Source organism: Melanotaenia boesemani, chromosome 12 (assembly GCF_017639745.1).
Source record: "Melanotaenia boesemani isolate fMelBoe1 chromosome 12, fMelBoe1.pri, whole genome shotgun sequence".
NCBI classification, from domain to species: domain Eukaryota; kingdom Metazoa; phylum Chordata; class Actinopteri; order Atheriniformes; family Melanotaeniidae; genus Melanotaenia; species Melanotaenia boesemani.
The window spans coordinates 10313927-10339113 of NC_055693.1; the positions used below are offsets into that span (position 1 = coordinate 10313927).

General features: G+C 38.6%; 1 protein-coding gene across 1 annotated transcript; it reads right to left on the reverse strand.

The window, feature by feature from the left end:
- Positions 1-25168, reverse strand: sestd1 (SEC14 and spectrin domains 1). The gene is made up of 19 exons (XM_042001516.1): positions 24898-25168; positions 22272-22341; positions 22063-22171; positions 19010-19100; positions 18803-18916; positions 13937-14050; positions 13731-13825; positions 13582-13637; positions 11289-11360; positions 8478-8635; positions 6720-6842; positions 6185-6379; positions 5989-6103; positions 5732-5897; positions 3852-3933; positions 3639-3761; positions 3302-3493; positions 1550-1653; positions 1-1427 (listed from the first exon to the last, which is right to left on the reverse strand). Exons 2-19 carry the CDS (start codon positions 22339-22341, stop codon positions 1154-1156), a joined length of 2253 nt encoding a protein of 750 aa, XP_041857450.1. The 5' UTR covers positions 24898-25168; the 3' UTR covers positions 1-1153.
- Positions 25169-25187: the final 19 nt, after the last annotated feature.

Genomic DNA, 25187 nt, shown 5'->3' on the forward strand with positions numbered 1-25187 from the left:
ACAATCTGGTCCCATAAAGCCAGATGAAAGCCCTCGTTGCATAAAGCAGAATGGAAATGCCACCAAGCTGCTCAGATATACCCAAATATTTTAATTTTATGATCACATTCTTTAAATGATGATGCTTTGCTGGCATTATGGATGCAACATTTGGTGATAACCTGTCCTTAAGAGATGGCTTATTCAAAGCCTGCATATAAAAGTCAGAGTCACCCAGTTAGTTTGTGGTTCATAATTTTGAAGGCTGAACTTTTTTTTAATGGATTTACTGGATAGCTCACCTGTAAATGCAAAATTTACAACCCTTGTAACTAGAGGTCAAAAAAGCTTTAGAGACCTGATTTTTTTTTTTTTTTTTTGCGCTTGAAGCCAATCGCAATCAGCCGCTCAAAGTTTTTTTTTTTTTTCCACATTCATGTCAGCTTAATTTTTTCAGCCTGGTTGTGATTGCTTCAGGAAACTTTTCCTTTCTTGGAAACACGTCCAGTTGCACCATGAATGTGATCGTAACTCTGCTCTCTACTGCAGCCAGAAATAAGGCAGATATCTTACACCGAATATGAAGGTCCAACTTTAAAACAGCTTATTTGATGTTGTGTTTCTTTCTTGTCAAACTGAATATGTCAGTTTTCTGGGGATTTCTGGTTTCTGTCCAAGCGTTTAAAATCCATCAGACAGATATCTATAGGTGAAAATGTAAAGGACTGTAGAAGCAGGAGTAAGCACCATGAAGGCTCTGTTCATGTTGTTGAATAAGGAGGAGGCGGTTTTCGAGGGTACATGTTAGGAGCATCCCTAAGTGATAACTTTACAGATTATTATCTTAAACAGAGCAGAGAGATAAGGATGAACTCTTCCAGTAAATAATTCCAGTTTTTTACATTTTGTTACGTTTCTAAGGAGTGAAAGCATGACTGAGAAATCACATCCAACACGTTTATCTTTTTGCACGAAAGATTAAGCACCGAGGCAATTTAGGCTTAATATAAAGAAATAGTTAGGAGTAAAGATAAATGTACTGCTGCAGGTGGGTAGAACAACCTCAGAGGGCGTTCTCTCAGAGAAAACTCTTCAAAGGTCTTGGTGGAAAAAGATCTGCAGCCCTTCACTTACAAGCTTCATTAAGGCTGCTTGGTTTAACATCAGAGATCCATTAGCAGTCCTGTGTAGCCCGCTCCAAGTCTTCATCGTGTCGTCCTGCCTCCTCCTCCTCCTCATCTTGCTCTTCTTTCTCACTCAGTTCCTCTCCGATTACATCTAACCTTCCCTCCTGCCCGTTTAGCACCTCCTCCTCCTCCTCCTCTTCGCCATTATGAAGCCTCGCCTCTTGCAGCTGCAGCCGACGCTCTTCCACCAGCAGGAGGCGCTCTCTGACGCCCTCCGCTGCTGCCGCGGTGTCGCTGGGGCTACCAAAGAACTGCTCGCTTCTGAAAAGACAACAGCTTGAGTTAGGAGTTTGTACTGTATGGTACAACGATCATTAACTACAAGTATGAGACTGGGTATATAACGAGGAGAGCTCATTAAATGTAACGTAGTGTGTTTGTACCCATCAGGGAAGATAACAGGCATGGTGAGTCGGTCCAGCAAAGCTCTCCCTGAAGAATCAACTTCATCCAAGGACTCCGCCTCCACATTTTCCTGCTGCAGCACCTAAAAAGTCATAAAAAAAATACCAGGCACATAATGCATTCAGTGATCATGTGGTGCAGATCCTGTTCTGTCCTGCTGTTGCATTTACAAGGAAAACAAAAGGCCCGAAGTATGATCGGTGATAGTAGAGCTCAATTCTAATTCCTTCACTTGACCCTAACTTTACATGCAGAGGTAACATGTCCTATTTCCTTTGAGGATCAAGTAGCAGTCGCCATCTAGCCCTTCAGACTTTGGGACCATTTGGACGGCCTGGTGACTATTGCTTACTGATGCTTTAAGTAGCTCTATAACTTTCTGATCTTAAAATATGTTTCTGGCTCGTTTTGATCAAATAAAATTTTAACACAAAGTGCTTTACATAATAAAAACAAATTATGCAAATTAAAAACAAAATTTAAAAGCCTTCACACACCAGAGTATACAACAGGAAATTAAATCACACCTCATAGTGTCTCTTTCACACAATCTCAGACACACTCACTCGCACACATAAACATAGCACATGTACCCTCCCCCCACCCACCCATACCCCATTCTGTACAAACATGAGCTCCCATCCCTAGCTACTGTCTCTTAACTGAATCTAAATATAAAAGCATCCATACAATTAAAAAATTATGGCACAGTTAAATTTATTATTATATTCCTGCAGCCATCATTTCCAAGCAGCGTCTCAAGCTAAAAACTGCACTTCACAATGTTTTCTTCCAGGACGCTGCATCATTTTAAAGCTGACTTCCACTTTACTGCGTCACAGGCTAGCAACTGGATATCAACACACTGCCTGTTTTGAATGTGCACAACTGATTCATTAAAGAAATGCAAGATGACATAATGTGAGGAAGAGAGGAAAAGAAAAAGAGAAAGGGACAGAGCAAGAAACAAGACAAGAGTCAATATTGGATTGACTTTTACTGGCTAGAGAGATCTCAGAATACAGGAAGGATGCAAGATGGAGGCAGAATTAGCAGTCGTTAGAAGGTGTGTCACGGAAAATCTGTCAAAGTTCAGCAGTGGAAAAGGACGCTACTCTGTGCTATATGGAGATATAAAGCCAAGGGGAAGAATTAGGAATTAGGAATAACCCCTTTCTTCCACCTGCACAAAGATATGTGACACAGCTATGAATTAAGTTGTTGTTTGAGGATTCTTCCTGTAAAAAAAAAAAAAAAAAAAACAGATCTTTGTAAATCTATATAGAAATTTTAGACCGGGTTTGGGCCAGGAGCTGAGGGAGCAAATACAAACCTTCATCTTGGACATAACGAGTTAATTCATTGTGGACATTTTTGGTGTGTTTAGGATCCTGATGGAGTAGCCTTTGTGAAGGACAACTATGAGCCCAAATCTTTTAGTGCTCACATTTTTTCCATGTTTTTACTCTAAAGTTGCAGAGAATAAAACAATTAATTGGCTCTCTCTTACAATATTGAAATAAATGTTGTTTTATTTTGTAGATCATTTATTAACCATCCTCAGCTGACTCAGCAAATTTTCACACAAACTTTTGAATGCAATTATATGATTAAGCCAAAAATACATGTAGTACTTGTAGAAGGTCATAAATTTGGCATCAACAGGTTGACTTTAATCTTTACTCGATAGAGACAGAAAATATGAGCTAAGACCTGGAAGGAAATCTCACCCTTTCAGCGGCTGTGTGGAAGTTCAGAGCCAGCTCAAGTCTCTGCTGCCTCTCGTCTCCGCTGACCGTGAACTGCTTCCAGACCCGGTTGAGTCGTGGCAGAGTGTCCCCAGACGAACGAGTCGTACAGCGCAGGGACTGACAGAGCACCACGGTCGCTTGAAGCAGCTGACGCCCGTAATCATAGGTGCTCTGAGGGACAAGAAAAGTCGATAAGACAAATAATATCAGCCTGTCTTTTAATTATCTCCTGTACAAACTTAAAATATGTTCACAACTATTAGATGGATTAATATGTTTTTATTGTTTTCCCAGATATTTTCAGATGCTTTCCCACCTGAGCGACATCCACAAACTTCCTGTGTTTATCCAACATGGTCCTGGTCTCCTGGGAGTCGTCACCCAGTCTGACGTGCGTCTTCAACAAGGCGTCCAACAACTCACTGAGCCATTCTACAGCCTGAGCACAAGCACAGGTCATCGTTTCAACACATACAGGATGTGCACACAAGTGTGTGTGTGGGTATCATTGTGTTTGTGGGAGTCTGACCTGTAAAGCATCTTCTTCACATTTAAACAGCTGGACCATCTGAAGCATCTTCAGCCTCCTCACGTCCACCATATCTTCACACCTGCAACACACACACACAAATAAATAAATGCCCTCATAAACGAAACTCTACAGGCAGCAGTGATTATTTCAGTATATAAATGACCAGAACAAGAAGTCCTCATTCAACAAGAAGCATCCCACTGTAGCATGAACCTGATTACACACATCAATGGCTGTGAGACTTCAGATACAAATAACTTCTCTGTTGCAGTTAAAAAATATATACACATTTATAAATAAACATTTTGATCAATTGTCTCAGTTTGGAATATTTGGGTCTTATCATTACATTACAGTCTTTTAGCTCAGTGGTTCCCAACCTTTTTTCCTCAGATACCCCCTTCATCATGTATATACTAAAGTGCCACATCCCCCTGCTCCACCCTGTGTTAAAACCATGTTTGGTTTTGGGCTTTCAAAAGTAAGATTCTCGCCATAAATAATGTATTCTGGTTGAGTCCTGTCCTTTGATAAAGCCAAAGTTAAATGAACAACATACAGCCTTACTTTTATTCATTAAAATAGGGACAATTTGTGGATATTAATTACAATAGCTCTAATGTTCAAAGCCTCAGGGACTCCCTGTGTTCGACGTCAGGTTGGGAACCACTGATTTAGCTGATGCTTTTCACCCAAAGTGACTTACGGTGGTCTTGCCTTAGGACCCAACTGGAAGGTATAAATATTCGTCCCCTGGGGGATTCAAACTTTCCCGCATGGGAGGCAGAGCCAACTGAGCTATCCATCCATTATTTCCATGTTCTACTACTTCTTACCATTTATCACCCTCCCAAACTGAGACATGGCTATCTGGATGAAATACACAACCTTTTCTAAAACATAACTAAGCATGATCCAATTATAATTTAGGAAGATTTTGTAAAGTTAAATCTGTGTGCAGAAATGACCTCTTGTTCTGGTCTTTGTTGCAGTGGAGCTGAAGAAGCCTCTGACTGAACACACTTTGTTTGATTTGAAGTGTTGCCCATAATTTTAAAACAGCTTTTGCAACATCCTTCTCTGTATAATAAGCTCTAGTGGCTCTACAGCAGTTCCCAGCACAGTCAGTTTTCTTTATCAGTTTGTTCTGAGCTGCTGCCCCAAAAGATGACTACAAAGGAAATTGCTTTTCCACAACAGACTTATAAAAGACATGCAACCTATTGGTGCAGACATTTAAGAAGCTAATCTACCTCACATCAGCGTTGCATTCCAGCGTGATTTGTTGTGCAGGTGAACACCCAGATTTATGTGTTACACCAACTTATTCTTATTTCTAGTCCTACGAAAATCTGTGTAATTTTTTTTTTCATTTTGTTGGTTGTTTTATTCTATTCTATTCTAGTTGTTTTTACTCTAACTGCATAAAATGTGCTATTTTTCCTTTATTTATATTGATCTGCTATTCCCTCATATCAGAAATTGAAATTCTAAGAGTCATGTTGATTGTTTTAACATTTTACATTGGATGGAAATAAACTTATATTGTTTTTAATGTGTTATATAGATGATGCCTTGACAGAACAAACTTACTTACTTATAGTCTGAACCTGCATAAAAAATTTAAATTTTAAAATCCTGGAGCTACTTTAATCAAAACATGTTTAAGAGCAGGAATGGGATGTTTGACATTTGAAACTAGACAGGAAGGAAAGTGTTTGTTGCCTGTAAAAAGTTGGCAATCTGTCATTCAGAAAAGTTCATCAAACAAGTGTTCAGAAACAAATGTTGGTCTGGCTCATCATGTCATGTCTTAAACAGCAGACCCTTTGCTTCCGAAAAATTAAACTAAAAGACAAAAACGAGAGTTGATCCACCTCTGCTTCCGGAGCTGCATCTCTTCCATCACACCCTGAATGTGCTGAACGTTGTCCTGCTGCTCTCCAGCTGGACTCTCCGGCTCCTCTACAGCCCAGGACGGCTGGCTGCACATCTGCTCCAGCAACAGCCCCCCCTTCTGACGCAGTGAGGTGAGTCCTGCTTCTGCAATGGAGAAGATAAATAAAAAAACATATAAAAACGCACAGGAACGTTTGGAGGAAAATAAGAAGAGAAGGCGACGTAGAGCACAAACCAACAGTCTGCAGCTTCTCCTCCAGCAGTTTGAGGTTTTGTTGAATCGATGCTCCATCAGCAGGAGCCACGTCAGCACAGAGCATGCCCAGTAGCCCGTCCAACTGCTGGGACAGCTGCAGACACAGATTCATACAAATTACTTCATATTTTGGTTGATATAGCCAAGGTAGCCTGGTCCAGTTTCTGAGTGTTACCTCCTGCGTGGTGCTGTGGAAGCTGTGCGCCGCCTGTAGGACGTTCTGTCGGCTCTCCAGATGAGCCGCCTGTCTGTAGCAGACGTCGCTGAGCTGCTGCTGTAACGACTTCAGCTCAGCCACTTCCTCCTCCTCCCCGGCACTGAGCAAGGCAGCAATCTGTTGGTTCAACTCCACATACACTGCAAACCATTCCTGTACACACACAGAGAAACAAAGAAAAGAGACATTTCTATGAGCAAGAGGAAATTTGAGCTATTTTTAAAGGTATTTTCTGGTTGTAACAAAATCCAGTCTGTTCATCTTGAATTAACATGTGCAGCAGATATGGTGTCACTGGAAAGACTTCAATCAGACTGCAGGCTTCAAAAATTAGAGGCATGTGAAATGTATACCGAGGATTTATTTTTGGAACTTTTACAGTTGAACTGCAGTTAATGTGGTCTCTTTTCAGAGTACAAACTCCCTTCAGATCTGTAATTAACTCCAAATTTAAGTTGTCAGTCTGTCGTGTGATGTGTGTGTGTTTCCTTACGCTGTGCTGGCTCTCGATCTCCTCGTGTTTCTGCTGCAGGGCCTGAGCTGTTCGCATTGAGTCTCCAATTGCTTGCTGAGTCTTGAGCAGCTCTGAACCAGGACCCTGCAGCCAGGTCACCACCTGAGAGAAAAATAAGTGTGAAATACGGACCTATGTCAGAAGTTAGAGGAAAGATTTAAAGAACATGTACAGTTTCATGAACAGGAATTTGTTTCTTATCTGATGATAAGGTCAGAGTTACATGCCTGTTTCCATTAACAGGCAAGATGAAAAGTTTGCCACTTCCAACAATGAGCAAGAAGACAGAAAATGAATGCAGCCACCATTAATTGTATCATTTACATGTGTTTTCGTACTGCAACATGTCAAAATGCCAAAAGTTTCTTGTGTGTAAACAATATTTTATATATATGTTATAGGGAGTCATATCTTGCCCACACACATTACCCTATTGGCCACAGAAGCTGGGGATCAAGCAAACAACTTTCAAGAGCAAACGTCCTCAGTTTCAGCAGACGTTCCTCTGCAGTACAGTGGAGTGACCAGCAGGGGGCTCTAAGGCTTCACTTGCAACTTTATGATGCAGCTCACACATAATCCATGCACATACAACTCCTCTAACATAGGTTAAGTTGTCTCTTCATGTTTCCTGTATGTACATTTTTGCTGCCTTGTTTTGGACCAGCTCGTCCCCTCTGAAGAATAGTTCATTCCCAAGTCGAAATCACAGAATCCCACTTTTTACTTAACTGAACTCCATGAGGGCCCCCTCTGTGTGGTGCAGACCCTTATCTTTTAAACACCACAAACTATGTTTGGAACAAAGACAACCTATTCAAGATGTGAGGTGTGGAGAAACTTAATAGGATGCTGATGTCAAAACGTGACACCACAACAAGAAAATATGGATTTATGAATTAAACTGGAGTCCATTTAAAAGCCAATAGTCAGAAATTAAGAGTAAGATTTTCTGTCTTCTTATGCATTTTAAACATATATAGCTGATTGGTGAAACTATGGATGTGCTGGTGTCAATAACAATGTTTTGTGGATGTGATCAAAAGTCTGTTGGTGTGGCTGTCTATTACAAAATGATCTGGAATGAGTTGAGTTAAAGTTGAAATCTTAACCACCATCCTTCTCAGCGTAGTAACACATGTAACTGTGCAGACGGTACATGTCAAGATCATGACTTGATTTTATTTATCAGGTCAGTGATGTCTTAAAGCGCATATACAACACACACATGCACGCACAATTCGATCCAGAACTAGGCCAACCCCCACCTCAAATCCTCCAGGCTAGTGACCGATATGCTACAGTTACTATAGCAACCCCAGGCTCATTTCCAAGATGGTGGTTGTTACCCATCAGTCCCTGTGGCTGCAGGACCTCCAGTCATCAGAGAATCTAATACTTGTACTGAAGAGCAGTAGGGCATTGAGGCTGCTCACTGACACCTTTTCTGAGTAGGTCAAATGTGTTGAATAGGCTGAAGAGTAATAGAGAAATGTATATTTTTTATTTTCCTACACTGTTCAGGAACAACTCCAACTTTGAATCACTTTGCTGTCTGTCTTTACTACCACAAAAATCTCAAATTTTATTCAGCGTGGGAGGAAAAAAATACATTAATTGAGATTTTAACAAACTTTTGGCATCAAAAGAGCAGACAAACATTGTTTACCAATTAGATTTTAAAGTACACTTCGTGTTTATAGATTAAATCACTGTACTGATGCAGATTGGCTTTACCTGCATGACCTTGGCATGGATCTCATCTAGTTGGGTGCGCTTGTTTCGCAGCCTGCAGAGCTCCTGATATCTGGTGTACTGCTCCCTTAGCGAATCCAATAGCTTCATCACCTGAGGCTGAGCCAGCAGCTCCTCTTCCATGGGGCACCAGGCCGGAGCTAATGGTCAGGGTTAAAAGACAGATCAGGCAAAGTACCTATGGGGTTAGGTTAGGTCCTTATCACACATCTACTTGTACAAAATGGGCCTGAAATGGCTCTTTTCAGGTTACTGAAAATACCTGTTCTTTAGCAGTCTGTATCAATAAAAGCATGTCCACCTATTTATACTGAAAAGTGTTTGCAAAAGCTTGTGATAAATGTGCTACTTGTTCATGTCATGAAAAATGTAGGTGAGTATTAAACACAGCTGCTTTATATGATACCAGTAGTTTAAAGTTTAAACAGTCTTGTTTTACAGTTTTTAGCAGATTTCTGCACCTGGCTTAACACATTCACTTTACTTCTGCTGGATGTTGAGGTCTGACAGAAAGTCCAAAGGTATTCAATGGCAATTTCATGGCTCTACAAGGAAATTGAATACTTCAATATCATAATGAAGTATAAACCCTATCGGAAAAGATTTTATTGATTTATTTGCTCCGACTTCTTGAAATACAAGATAAATACTCTGAACATGTGAAACACAGAAACACTTAATATCACATATCCCTGTCAAATTTACAGTGTTTCATATTACTAAGTTTGTATAACTATTTCAAAGTTAATAACATAATCTATTATTCTACACTAATCAGAACCTGATTAAGACAAAAAAGAAGCTACTTATTTTAGTTGTGATAATTTGTTGAGCCAAATGTAGCCAGCTTAATACTTTCTGCCACTTTTAACTCCCCGAATCATCAGAAAATGTCTCAGGCTGACTTGAAATTGTATTGAGCTGACTTTCAAACTCTCTCTCTCACACACATATATATATATATATATATATATATATATATATATATATACACACACACACACACACACACACACGTGTCTTAAGCAACTGCTACAAAATAATATGGAAGCAGGCTGGTGATAAAACTAACAGGTCTCTCGTCCTGCCAACTGAAGCAATAAGAAAAAGATTAGCCCACTAGCCTATCTGATATTTAAACAATATGTTTTCATTTACTTTAAAAAAAAAAAAATATATATATATATATATATATATATATATATTTGGTTAATCAATGAATTTGGGTATACGTTAATTTTATCCAACAGGACAGAGCTGCTAATGTAGCTCGAAAACATCGACGAAACAGGGAAAAATATTTTTATATTTATATTTATTTATTTATTTTTATATCCATCATTTTTGCTTGTGTTGCAATGCAGAACCGTTTTTTACAGTGGACATAATGAAACCTTTTGTTTATACAACATTTTCTATCTTTCTATCTTTAATCTTGATATTAGTTATAATAGACAAAACTGTGGAGAATGGTTGAGTTTTTTTGGGATAAGTTATTTGTTATCACAGGCTGCCTCTCGCTTGCTAATAACTGGGATAATTATCTTGGTTTCTTCATAAACCAAGATAACACTTTAACTTTGTTTGTTTAGCCATTGCCAGTATGTGAACAGAATTTAAACATGCATGTCTTAACTTACCGTTATAGACTTTGAAGAGGTACTACATTTACTAAATAAATTATGTACATAAGAGCTCATTTTCAAGCTCATCTTGATCATCTTGTGATCACTAGAAAACAAAGCTTGCTATCTTCTGCTAAGCAGGTATAGTTGGTGGTTTTCTCTAGAAAAGGCTGATTTCTGGAGATAAGAATAAAAAACGTGTAAATGATCCTGATTTTGACATAGCAGAATAATTAATTACAGCTAATTCTGTAATTAAAAAGTATTATTATCACCATTAAATAATTATAATAATATATTTTATTTAAAGGTGCCTTCCAGGAAACTCAAGGTCACCATATAAAATAAGATTTAAAAAGGAAAGAAAGTAAAAAATCCAAAACATTTAATAAAATAATAGTAAAAATAGTAAAAACGATGATGAAATGCAGCAAAAAATAAATAAACAGAAAATAAAAAAAATATTAGCATTAGGTTGTGAAGTAAAAAAACATGTGAGAATACATTAGCTGGGCTTCCATCTAAATATACTGTAACTTTCCAGAGTTGATTCATCAAAACAGGAAGGGGTGGTAATGCCTCAGCATGAACTGTAGATGTGCTGTAGCTGATAGAGTGCTAATAGCCTGAAGTAAAATAAAACAAAAATGTGCATAAAGATGGCACATTGGATGGAGAAAGTTCCATTTAAAACAGCTTGTATAACAACTATTTACTCACAACAGACCCCATTGTCTCATGTTTCTGCCCAACCTCATGATTTCTGTGAACCTGTTCAGCAGAAATCAGCAGAACACTGTAATTAAAGGCTCTTCATGTTTTTCTTTTTGAAGGTTGTCATGTTTAAAGAGGTGGGCCATGTTTTTCTTGCTCACCTTGCTGTGCCTTGCATCTCACCTTACTATATGTTAGTCCAGCAAATTTCTAATGTTACTTGTGCTACTTAAGTCATTGTGAATTGAATTAACAGCCAATTTCCTCCTAAGCCCCACTGACATCTTGTGGTTTTTAGTATCCATCTACACTACCCAGAACTTCCACTGGGTCACGCTGTCATTTCCTATGTATTATGTAAAAACAGCAGAAATAACATGCCTCCTTTCATCCATCTATTCACCCATCTGTCTCTGTGCAATGACATCTTTATAAGTGACAGCTGCCTTCTCACCTGCTTGTCCTCCTCCTCCTCCCTCTGAGCCGTTAAAACGACGCTGCTGCAGCTCCGACAGCAGCTCATGACCTGCAGACAGACAGATGGAGGCAGGCTGAGATGTAAAAGGCTGTCATAAAAGGCTATGTGGAAACAATAATGCATCAGTATTTGTTTACATGCTGTTATGTTATGAAAGGAGCTGGTAGAGAGAGGAGGGTGGTACCAGGAAACAAAGACTCTTTTCACCTCCGCCCAACTCACAAACACACAGTCTGCTGTGTACAGTGAACAAATCTACCCAACAGGCCTCCGTCATTAGTGTCTGTTTGGCTGTGGGTCTGGGTGGCAGATGAGCCTGTTAGTATCAACACCTCCTCCTCTCCTCCTACCGGTCACAGGTCACATCATCACTTAGTTTAGCTGTTTGGATCTACTGGTGAGGATTTTCATTCACTAAGCAGAGCTTAGAGATGTTTCAGTTATGATTTTGCCTGTATACACCAGTTTGTTTTTGTTACTTTATTTTTTTATTTTAACTCTCTTGTGGGAGAGGTTCACAACTTTTAAGGTCCATTTTAAAGCCCAATTTACACATCAGCCACTCTTTATTGCTGCAAAATAGACTAGCTTTAACAACCAGTGCTCACCTTTACTCATTATAAGGACCAAAGTGAGGCAGCATAGCGGCGTATCAGTGGGTCCGCTCCTTAACCCTCAGCCGGGCGATGACCCGGGAAGAAGTGATAAGTGGCGGAGGAGGAGTTTGTCATTTAAATGTCAACAAATACTTTAATATATGGGGCTAATTTATAATGTATTAGTGAGGGCTGCATTCTACTTCTGCTTTACACACGTTTTAAAATCGCTGCAATGGCTCCCTGTGTGTTTCAGGTTAGTGGTTTCTAAATGTCCTAATGGTCTTGGAGCTTCTTATTTATCTGACTTGCTTTTAAATTATGAGCCCTAACGGGCCCTGAGGTCCACTGGTACTGACATTTTAGTTGTTCCCAAAGTAAGGACCAAAACATACGACGAGGCCTCTTCATCATTATGGCCCTCGTCTGTTTACGGCCCTCAGGGCTGCAGAGACTGTTGATGCTTTTAAAAAGAAGTGCTTTTTAGCTTAGCTTTTAACTGAATGTTATTTGATCTTATTTTATATATATTTATTTTATTTTCATTTTATTTAACTTCATTATTATTTATGAAGTCCTTTATGTGTATTTTTATATTGCTGCTCATAGATGTTCTTATTGTTTCTTAAGGTTATTTATTCTTTGTTTTAACTCCAGTGTTTTCCTCATGGGGATCCTCCATGCTGCGGTTGTTGCTGCGGTTATCGCGGTGAAAAGTGCTTTGTAAATAAAGTTCGATTTGATTTGTGCATGCTAGTTAGAGTATTTTTGTTTTTGTTTTTTTTTTTCGGGGGGAACAAAAGCAAAAAGTCCTCTAAATTGCAGCCTTCATATACACCCATTTCAGAAATGTGCAAATCAAAAATGTTAGCTGCATTCCACTTGAGGGAAGGTCCTGCTGTTGCGCATGCTTGTTTATTGCCATTCTGCCATCCAGAAGCACTAAAAGGATCTCAGCCAGTGTTAATTTCATTCATGGAGCTGGTGCTTTCATACTGGAAGTGAAAATATCTGGTGCTGAAAAAAGGTTTCTATTCCCAGGTGAAAACTTTCTATAACTGCACTAATGATGCATAGTGGTATCCATCCCAGTATACATGCAACAGCATCATAAATCACAAGGTTATTTTTCCTTTTAGACATAAAATGTTTCTGTCAGTGATGTTTTATTTGTTGTTTATTTGTTATTATCTTCACAAATTAAAGCAGACAGTCGCTGTCATGTTTTTGTAAAAGAACTCTGCTATAATAATTTTTCATTGTATTAGAGGAGAGCATGTTTGCATCTTGAGGACAATAAAGAGATTGTTCAGTGGAGCATAATGTCTGCGCTTCATTAAAGAATCCTTTATCCTCACTCTGCTCACTTGACCTGAAACCTTCATGCAGTTTATCATTGTGTTCCGCATTTTATAACAGATACTGAAGTCATCGCTGTACAATACAAAAAATGTACGTTAGTCCTTGATTTGGTTATTTTTTTATCTTAAAAGAGGTTCCCTGAACGGAAACTCTGGCTTAGTATATAACTTTTCCTGTTAAATTCAAAATCATCATAGTTTGTATTATCAAAATTTTATCAATTACAGAAGAGTTAGAGTTGATTTAGTGGTGTCTGTATGTCTCTCATACGAGTCTGAATGAGGTTTAAAATCAAAGAAAATTATATTTACCAGTCTGCAGAACAGTTTCAGGGTCAAAGGATGGCAAGAGAGCACAGTCAGCAGATCTGCAAAGGACAGAAAGACGGTATACTCAAACTGTAGCCGTGTGTGCGTGCAGGGTTTTCTGAGTGTGTGTCCACGTGCACAAGAGTGCCTACTTTTCCTTGTCAACAGAGCTGCTCTTGTCACTGTCGTTGATAATAGTTAGCTCATCCAGCAGTGATGTCGACTCCTTTGTGAACTTCTCAAAGACCTGCAATGAATGACAAATGCTTCATGTCTGGTTACCATGGCAACAAACATTTTAAGCTCTAAACACTTAAAAAAAAGGAGAGACTTAAATCTATTTTAATAATCTAGTTACCAGTCTTTTGTTCAGCCAGTCACTGTGGTCATACTCCAGACTTCCCCCAAAATCATCCGTCAGCTGACAGGGTTCGATGTAACGAGTCAACTTATTGGCCGAAACCAGGATCACCTGACAGGAAGCACAAACACCAACGAGCAACATATGAGTGCACTGGCAGGAAACAGTTCCTCTATAGTCTGGCTAAAATGTTTGTGTATTACAACTTATAAAGTTACACAGAAATTTGTAGTTTGGTCCATTTAAAAACTAAAGCTCAACTAAAGACAAACTAAAGTTTTAAAAAAAGGAGTTGAACTTTTAAGTGTGCTCAGAATACAGGAAAATATGATGGATCCAGCAGGAATGAAACCAAATATTCAGAGTCTGAATGACTCCACATAGAAGACCTTTCAATTTAGCAACATCTATTTTAAACTTAGCACAAAAAGTAAGGAAATGTGTGTTTGGTTAATTATTTCTTTGTTGTAATGATGCCTTATGGGAATAAATACTGCTGCAGCAGGGTCCTTCCTCACAGATGCAGCTATTCGGGCAACAATCAGGCACCTAATTTTCAGGACTTGGGCTAACAGAAGCTCAAAACAAGCGTCAGCAGCAGAATAAACTGGAATTGGCAGAGAAGATTTGTTTCATGGGTGCAATCCACATACTCAGCTGTTCAACCAACAGATGCATTTTCCTTAGAAATGTGGCACCATTTAAAAGAAAAATAAACAAGTTTCCCACCAGTATAGGGTTCTTAAAAAAAAACAAAAAACAAAAAAACACATCAAACAATATCAAACACAAATTTACTTCATTTTTGTGCTATGTTTATTGTCTGGGCAATATCGCAAAAAAACCATCATTCAGAATATGGGATGTTTATTACACATGTTTAATTTTCATGCTAGGCCATGTGTTCTTTTAGAAAACCTTAAAAAGATGTTTCCTCCACAAGAATATATTTTTATTTTTTATTCATTCAAACCAGTCATCTTTTCGGTAACCATGAAAGAAACACACAAATAATCTGCAAACTGTAGTTCAGAAATATTGTTTTCACTCTGAGTTTATATTCATATTCGTTCTGGCTCATGTATGAAAAACTGGGCCAAAATATTTATTTATTTGAACAGCTGCTGAGTCCTCTTCATTACTAATGCTCTAGCATGAGCCTGATTGTAAAAATCAAAGAACTTATTATTATAGCTTCATTTAGCCAATTAATTTAATTGCTGCCTAACATCTGCTTTTTTCTTTATTAAATTAAATGAAAGAAATTTAATAAAGTTTACACTAAATTAAATAAAGGCTAAATTGAATAACTTAATAAAGAAATGTTATTGTGCGCTCATATTAAAGCATATTCCATGACTCTTTGCCTTTTACAAAAGAATTATGAAGGGTGTAATTGGAGCAGCAATATTAAAAGCAAGTTTTCTCTTTAACACTGTTATACAAATAGTTCATGAGCCAGTATTTACTCCGTGAAATGAGACTGCAGTAATGACAGATGATTTATAGATTGATCGCAGTTCCTTCATTCTTATGCAACTCATTTGAATACCAGTGTTACACAAACAGAGAGCAGCTCATGTGATTGAAGCTCCGATGGCTGACACGATGCAGTTCTGTCACATTAACTCTGGCGCTTTGTTTTCAAAATCTCAGTAGCCTTCATTTTCTTAAACACCTTTTCCAGTCGTTGTTTGAGGCTATGCAAACTCATGACGCAAAGGTGCATGAGAAAAGAAATGTTTTAAACTTAGACTTAAAAGCATCTACATCTGGTGAAAGCTTAATCTCCACTGGCTGTTTGACTCTTGTTTGCAGCATAACAGCTAAAAGATCCTTCTCCATGTTTTGTATGGATTCTGGTCTGGACTAGCTGATTTAGTCCTTGAATCTCAGAGCCCCGCTAGATTTCAGTATATTATGTATTCTTGGTCTAAACCGTTCTGGGATTTGTAGAATACAAGTAGGGTTTTAAAATCTATTCTGTTGCCAGTGTAAAGATTTTCAAACTGGTGTGATGAGTTCAGATCTGTTAGTCCTGGTTAAAACTCTTTCAGCAGGGTTCTGGATGAGCTCCAGATGTTTAATGCTCTTTTTGTGACAGTAATCCAGTCTACTGGAGATGAATGCATGGCTGAGTTTCTCCTTTTCTTTTTGGGATACAAAACTTTTAATTCTGTTTATGTTTATGAGCTGGTAAAAAGCTGCCTTGATGACAGCTTTGACATGGCTGTTGAAAATCTGATGTGAGTCTAGTAACACACCAAGGTTATGAATTTGGTTAGTGATTTTTAAAAGCCTTAATCTTATGGTGTTCACCAATGCTGACCATCTTATATTTGCTACCAGACAGAATAATCTTAGATTTGTCTTCATTTAATTGTAGAAAATTCTCCCTCATCCAGGTGTTTATTTGCTCCAGACACTGACACAGTAAGTCTGTTGGGCAGCAGTCGTCTGGTGACAAAGACACATAAAGTTGTGTATCATCTGCATAACGATGATTGTTATTAAATTTCTGTAATAATTGACCCAGAGGATACTTATACAAGTTGACCAGAAGATGTCCAAGAACTGACCCCTGAGGAACTCCAAAACTCATAGCCACTCGCTCAGATTCATAGCTGCAGATTATAACAAAATAACTTCATCCCCTTTTAAATAAGACCTGAAACAATTATGGAACTCTGCAAAACCCAATTTTCCAGTCTGTGCAACAGAATTCTGTGATCTGCAAATACAAATGCAGTGAGATCCAGCAGAACCAGGACTGATACATGACCAGAATCAGTAACCTAATTGATTGAAAGTCATTGAACACTTTGACCAGTGCTTTTCCAGTGCTGTGATGGAAGCCTGATTAAAATGTATCATTATGATCATTATCAATAGACAGGTATTGTGATTTCAACTATTGCCATTCAAAACTAAAAGAAAGATAAAACAGTTGTCCCAATTGCAAACAATCCACGAGGATTTCAACTTTTGGGTAAGATCACATCTTTTAGACACAACATCAATACCTGAAAACTTAACTCGTGCCTTGCTAATATATAGTTACAGGGTAGAAATGCTCTGATGTGACACAAAATCCTAACTGCACTCACTGAATGTCCACATAAATACATAAACATATTCTCTAGGACTGGGCTGAGGGATGATACCATTTGTCCACTCAGCACTAAGGTGTCATTACCATGATGATTGTGATGCTAATTATATGCTTTGTGACAAGGTTGTTTTATTTACTGTAGACATGGCTGTATACCACATAACTCATCTCTAACATCTACAAAGTCAAATACTTTCTTTCCAGTGGATTTATTAACTCTTAAGAGCTAATGAAGTGAATAAATTGCAGTGTCACTTTGCTGAAAGTTACTGCTGTATAACAAGGCTCCTGTTTTATTTCCAAAATTTTCTTTACAACTTTACAATACCAGATCTCAGATTAAATCATGTGTTTGGTTTTTGTTTTTTCCTTGGATCACAAGACAAAGATCTGCCTCAGCTTTTCTCAGTGATTTCTAAATCTGGGCGCAGAACGTTGTTTGTGGGTCGCCTATGAGCTAATACAGTTTAAGATAAGTCTATTTATCATTTCAAAAATTTAGACATTAAGCAATAATGCAAATGTCTGTTTATTTACACTGATCCATAATCATTGTTGTATCATTTGAAAAAGTTATTTAAACAACAACCATATGAAGGCCTGCTTCACAAATAACCCTAAAGAGACAGCTGGTCGGGAATCTGTCTTCCAGTTGTCACTGAAGCAGATGCCGACAGTAAACCTGGACTCTGCTCACAGTGTGTGTTTATTTAAAAGGCTAGATTAGAAGCGCGAGCAGCTGTACGACACACACCCCGCTGTGTCATCCACAAACATACTCCTCAAATGAGATAAGTCACATTTCAGCTGGAATCTCCTTTCCAGCAGCTGTGTGTGTCTTCATGGGCAAGTAGTGGAATGAAATTAGGATGATGAGAAACACAGCAGATGTAATTAATCAAACCACCCACAATTTCTTCTCTTCAGACTTTGTTATCTTAAATTATTTAAACCTAAACATAGAGAAGAACACTATGAAGAAAATAATTAGATTTTGTATTCTTTATTGAATTAAAGCCATTTTGCTATGCTAAAATTTGATTATCAGTGTCCTTGAACGCACCATCAGTCTCTGCTCTCAGCTCAAACAGATAACTCAAATTTGTTAAAAAAAAAAAAACTACATCATCTAAAAAGATTAACTGTGATGGATTATCTTTCTATAACAACTTTCAAATGAGTACAGACCAACCAATTTGATCTGGTTACCGTAGCAACAATCATAGAGCCAACTTGGCTGCAGAAATCTGGGTCAGACTACTGATCTCAGTCGGTAAAACCATCTGTTGTAATAGAAGAGGCTGGACAAAATCTCACATACCCATGCAAGGACACACACACACACACACACACACACACACACACACACATACACACACACCCCTCATTGATCCAACTCAGGATTCCAGCAGTTCTCAGGATCATTGATGACGTTTAAGGTTAATATAAATGCATCAGTTTGCTTTATACCAGCAATTAAATAATATGAAATTTAACATGGGTTCTTTAGTTGGCTCTACTTGCTTAGACATTTGCACATAATTGTTGTTAAAAATGGTTTAATAATGAGAGACAATGAAGACACTAAAGTATGGAAATCTCTGATTTACATGAGACTGACTCCTTTTTAAACCATAAAGCCACAAGGACCTCTTATTCAAAAAATCATGTCAGGTTAGGAGGACATTCAGAAAGCATAAACACACAAACAAATGTGGCTGGTTTGATGTGAACATCTCAGAAAGACTCACCTCGAAGCCCAGTCTGTCTTTTTCCTTCCAGAAGCAAAAGTGTGTGACCTTTTTGTCCCAGAATTCGTCGGGTTTCACCACACAGACCAGTGACACCTCGGCTGGGATCACATTCTGAAACAGCACCCACACCATTACCATTAAAAATCTAGACAAACTTAAATTAAGTCGGTGATGGGAATACTGGGATGTTAAATGGGCTTGTACCTGCAACATGAGCACCACAGTCTTCACAATGTTCCACTGAGATTTCCGCCCGTCCACGATGACAGTGAAGCCTCGGGCCTTACACTTATCACTGACAGAGAGACGAAATATGCATTTTTACTGACCGAAAAGGACACACCAACATTTACACACAGTTTACACTCATATTATTGCTCTTTTTCCAAACTGTGTTTGTGTAAATTAAGTGGGTCTCCAGTAAGTTAGACTGGAAGGAACTGTTCTTATAATTGGACACTTGTTTTTGAATAAAGTGAGAATTATTTTTATTCTTGGAGCTGCAAAATAAAATCATATGTGCAGGAAAATGAGGAGGGTCACCACCAAACTGCACAGGAGGAACTCAGCTACACCAACAACCACACATGGCCAGCCTATAACTATGAACTGCAAATCATCTGATTACAACACAAAAAGGGAGTGTGATTTGGTTTTCTGGTCATTATTCCACTATAAACTGGGTTGCTATATGATTAAAACCACCTGACATCTCTTGAGATCTTCTGTGGTGTCCGAGTCTGGGATGCTAGCAGCAGATCTTTTAGGTCCTGTGGGAAGCAGGGTGTAGTTTCATCGGGTGTCGCCTGTTCTGACACATCAGGTTATGGGGAGTTTAGAGGCTCAATCAACGGCTTGTCTGAAATGTGGAGGGGTTGCATTGTCCTGTGAGGGATCCTGCTAACATCAGGGTGTGCAGACTCCATTGGCAGCAGGCAACAAATCAACATGGGTATACGCCCATTTCAGTCAAACTATGGTTAGAGTTTACCTGGTCATTGTGATCGTTGTGCATCTAAGTATAGCCAGACCCACTACGCACATTTTGTCTGAATTCTAATTTTGCCAGATGCTGCTGTGGTTATTAGAAGAAAAGATAAAAGAAAAAAAATCATGATTTTTTTAGAACAGTATGATAGTCTGGAAATGCTTTAATTGGCTGCTTTCACTCACAATTTCTAACATTATTGACCATGTGGCAACAGAAACTAAACTTATGTGAATAAAAGCAGCTTTGATGGGAATTTCGATGTATTAATACACTCCTGCTTTCACAAAAATAGACAAATATGGAACTTTGAAGGGTGGCAGTGAGAAAACAAATCTTAAAGAAGGAACATGAGGAGGAAAGGCTGAACTATGCCAAGTGGCAGAACTGGACCAATCAGAAACAACAGGTTTTATGGAGCAATTAGTCCTCCCCAGAGCTGAGATCTTAACTTTACTGATCATCTTGACAGAGGACAGAATAAAAGGGAAGCAACATCCAAAGAAGAGCTCTGGGAAATTCTTCAAGAAGTCTGGAGAACTATTTCTGAAGACTACTTAAAGAAATGGCTTGTCTAACCGGGTTCAGGGTGTGTTGAAGGAAAAACAAGATATATATAAACATACACTCCTGCTTTCACAAAAATAGACAAATATGGAACTTTGAAGCATGTAGCATGATTTAGCTCATTTAAGTCAAGCAGAGCATATACACTCACAAGTTATTTCACCTTTTACTACATTATCTGGGTCTTTTAAAACAGTTGTAACTATTTTAATTTGACAAATAAATTAACATGACATTTTAAAAATTAGTGGTTTAATTTTTTATTCTTTGTTTTTTCCAGTTTAATTTAAATGGACCAAATGTTTATGTTGGTAATTGGAAAAGTAAAATCCACATGAATACAGGACTTATCCAGCACAATTATTCATTATAATAAGATGCTCAATGTTATTCACTCACCTTCAGTGGTTTAAAAGTTGTGACCAACATATCTTTACATGCCATCTGCTGCTACACCACTTTTTAAAACTTTGCATACTGACCCTCTTATTCTTTATTGCAGCTGTAAAGGTGATGCCGATGCCACAGCTGCTGGATGTCAAGACTTAAAACCATAAATAAGCTGACTGGAAGAATTATTTTTCAACATAATTTCAGTAAACTATATTTTAGACCTTGTTTTATAACTTGGGACATAATTTCTGTGACTATCTATTCCAGTTCTTTCTAAATTGCTGCTGTGTTGTCAGTAGATGATTTAGTGAGTACAAATTAACATAAGTGATGCTTAAAGAAACAAAACAAAAAGAACTGAAATGTAAGTTATTCATATTTATATCTGGAAAGTGCCTTTAGATGGAACATACGAACAATAAAAAAATAATGTCCTCTGTTTTAGAGTCTATGTTTGGGTGGCTGGAATTACTGCTGGACTTAAAAATAAAAAGGAAAAAAAAGAGGGAACTTTGAGGCCAACCAGATGTGAAAATATCTCCTTCAGATGTGAAATGGATTACTTAGTTACCTTCACAGGTCAGAGGAGAAAAATCCAGCCTCAACTTTAAATCATGTTGCATTCACTGACCCTTTCCGAATGGGGAAATATTGCTTTTCTATTTACAGCAAATCCTCATGAGCATATATATATAGTTCACTTAACCAAATAAATAAATGACTCAAAATGACACTTTGCTCTACTTTCTTTAATCTTTTGCGTCCCAATTTTGAAACCTTGCCGGCTTTTTTGTCCCCATTTTGGTCCCTGAATGCATCAGCAACAGCTCAGCCATTTCCAAAATGCACGTCTCAACCTCAGTGAAAAGTCTTCCACATGAGCAAACATCTCGCAAAAGCTTGAACCAAACACAAGTGTATGACCTAACAGTGAAGAACAGGGTTTTATTACATGCTGGGTACGCTGTTCTGTTATTTGTTTGTTTTGTTTTTTTTGCAGTGGAATTTTATTAAGCTGACCCAGTTCAACACATGACTTGTGAGACCTAAAAGGGGGATCAGCACCAACTCTCAGTGGCTGAACCACATATTCAGGCCGACGCAGTCAAACACAAGTTGTAATAAAGTTAAACCATCTTTCAAGCTTTCTGCAGTAAATCCGAACATGTTTGGTTCTTACACTGGAAGACACGGGGTTTATTTCCAGCAGCTTTTCACCAACAAGTTTAACCCAAATTTTTTCAAACGCATTACAAAAAAGTACACACAGACACACATTAGATTTCCTGTGTGTGCATGTGTGCTTTACCTGGGGATGCTGAGCAGGTAGTCCAGTGTGGCGCTGAGCTCCTCCATGCTGGTCTGATCAGAATTGAGAGGGATGGTCAGGATCAGACCACTGCGCCGGTCTTTGCCCCCTAAGAGACACACAGATGTTTAGAAACACTAAATTACCAATGACAGAGATCCGGCTCTAAGGAAAAATGTGCTCACGTCTCATGGTTAAATAAGCTTTACCTGACAGAAAGGCCAGCTTCTTCTTGAGGATGGGGAGGATGGCGGTCGCGTCCATGGTAACGTTTGACATCTGCAGAAGCACATATTGAAGAAAGTTAAAGAAACGAATCACAAGAGGTTTTTCGCCTCACTCGCGAGGACATTTTCAGACTCATAACACCACATTACTGTCAAGAAAAAGGTCACTTCCTGACATGATTTTAATATCAAAGGATATGAAAATCCCATCTGTAGCTAAAAGCAGGCTTACTTGGAGAAATCAGGTGAGTGGAAACTAGTCCACAAGCTCAGACAGCTCTGCACATGCAAGTTGATAAAAGAAATAAAATAAAATAAAAAAAAAAAAACATCTTCAGGGTCTGCCTTGACTGAAACATGACTAAAATGCCTTTCGCAGCAGGACAGACAGGCAGGAAACCCCAGCTGAAGACAGCAGTGTGTTTTTTTCATCACTCTACTGGTGATTCTCCCCGCAGACTCAGACTGTTGTTTTCAGCTCGGCCAGTGATTTACCGACTGTTTCATCAGTTGCAATCAGAGCAGTCAGCCAGTAAATTGGCTGGTTTACATTTCTGTCAGTTTAGCAGTCATTTCAACATCTGTGTTGTTTTAACACTCACTCTGCACTTTGGATTGTTCTCGCAGCTCAGCCAGCTCAGGCCTGAAATTGTTTTATAAACCCGTCATCTCTTATTCTGTGGTTTGGTTTTAAAGACAAACGTTTTCTGCCATTTTGGAATCAGGCAGTGTGGAGTATTAAGTAACATAACACATACAACACCGTGCAAAAGTCTTCATTCAATGCGTTGTTGTTATTGTTGCTTTTCAAAACTGATCTGTAAACCATTCAAGCATTAAAAAGGCACCTAACTACAGACATGAGCCAGTGTTGTGTCTATGCACACACAACTTAGCAAATAACCTATTTCAGATTATATCTACAGACACTTTGTTACAAGAAGGCTGTCACATTATTTGTTACAGTTTCCCTGATTGCATCTATAAAAAAAAATTCAAAGATAAGACAGTTTAGCATGAAATCATATTTTTTGCAACCAAAATGTGATGTAGTGGCATATCTCAGCACGGTGAGGGATGTGTCATTAAAACATTTGGAGAAACTGGACAAGCAGAGGAGAAGAGAAGCCGTCTACTTTAGAGTAACAGTATCTGAAAGTCGTGTTCTTAAGAAATGGATAAAAACAATCCGAACATGCATAACTATAAACAAGGTGGAAGGTGACAAGCCAAAATGCAGGCAAAGCCTAGCAAAGAAAAACAAGACAGCTCTCATGCTGTGAGACTACAAGCTACTTCACACTAAAGCCCTTAAGAATAAAAAGGAATATCCAGCAAAACCTGACACGGGACCTGAGAGATGAATCAGTTGATCAATCTACTGTCCACTGATGGAAGGGTGGCAGTGAGAAAACAAATCTTAAAGAAGGAACATGAGGAGGAAAGGCTGAACTATGCCAAGTGGCAGAACTGGACCAATCAGAAACAACAGGTTTTATGGAGCAATTAGTCCTCCCCAGAGCTGAGATCTTAACTTTACTGATCATCTTGACAGAGGACAGAATAAAAGGGAAGCAACATCCAAAGAAGAGCTCTGGGAAATTCTTCAAGAAGTCTGGAGAACTATTTCTGAAGACTACTTAAAGAAATGGCTTGTCTAACCGGGTTCAGGGTGTGTTGAAGGAAAAACAAGATATATATAAAATATGGATGTTCAAGTTTTTTTTAGCATCATACAGCTTCTATTTGTACTGTAAATCACTACAGCCACTGCCCATTTTCCAGACAATTTAAAAGAAATGAGGGGTGTTTCAAGACCTTCACAGGTGTAAAGTGTAAAGTATTTTATTTGCAGCTGTGTCATGCCTGTGGCCTCTGCGTTTTGTTTTATTTGTTTAGGCAAGCAAGTAAATTAGAGCCACTTTTAAACAAACATCTCTGCTCTGTTCACTGAGTTGAATGGGTGAGAATCAACACAAAATATAAACTGTTACGTTTTTCTTTAAAATCTGGATTTAACCATGTCAGTTTTAAAACTGTGAGTAAGTTGTGGGGTTGTTTCCTTATTTGGTCAGAGAAATCTAAATAAATCATGTCAACAAAGTCCTGGTAAAGTAATTAGTTAAGTAAAATTCCTGAAAATAAAATGTTTGAATTTAAAGTTTACTTCCTTAGCAGTGAAAATCATTTATTTAAGTCACTTCAAGTCAGTTACTGATATTTTCAGTGTTAGTATTTGAATGGGGTTAATTTTTTCCCACAAACGTGACTATGACTTATTCTCATTATTTCTAACAGCAGCAAATAGAAGTAATTTTGGTGAGAACTGCAACACAAGTCAGTAATTCCCACTGCAGGATTTCACCTTCCTCCTCCTCTTCTTCTTCAGCCTTCCTGCGGCCTTTACTGCCGCTGCAGGACGGCCCGGCATGGCTCAGCTCTGTTTGCCTCAGCTCGGTTCGGTTCGACCCACAGACACAATGACCTACATTCAGCTGCAGTCTACTGCCTCTGCGTCTGAAACCCCCTCCCCGCAGCCCCGACCCGCCCAACATCGACAACTTAGGAATCAATGAGCAATAAGTATTGATCCGGCGGATTTTCTTACCTTTTAGTCAAATCCGCAGCATTTTCCACTGTCCCAATTTTCTCCTTCCAGTCCTCCCCCTCTTTTCCTCCGTCTTTCCTTGTCACTCCGCAGCTCTTCCTCTCTGTCTCCTCCTCCTCTTTTTCCTCTGAGGCAGATTTATCAGCGAAGAGTGTGTTTGTTTTCCATTGAAAACAATGAAGAGCTCAATTTGTTCCCCGTTCGTCTAAAACAACAGTGTTAACAGAAAGCAAGCACCCGTTGGAGCTCAATGCACTGCGCAGCCTCAGTAAAGTCGAATCGAAGAGCGC

Excerpts from the sequence above, each read along its gene's own strand:
- sestd1 (XM_042001516.1), bottom strand. The coding sequence starts at position 22,341 with ATGTCAAACGTTACCATGGACGCGACCGCCATCCTCCCCATCCTCAAG. Across the intron at positions 22,172-22,271 it reads GAAGCTGGCCTTTCTGTCAG|GGGGCAAAGACCGGCGCAGT; the intron begins GTAAAGCTTATT and ends TGTGTCTCTTAG. Across the intron at positions 1,654-3,301 it reads TCCACACAGCCGCTGAAAGG|GTGCTGCAGCAGGAAAATGT; the intron begins GTGAGATTTCCT and ends ATGACTTTTTAG.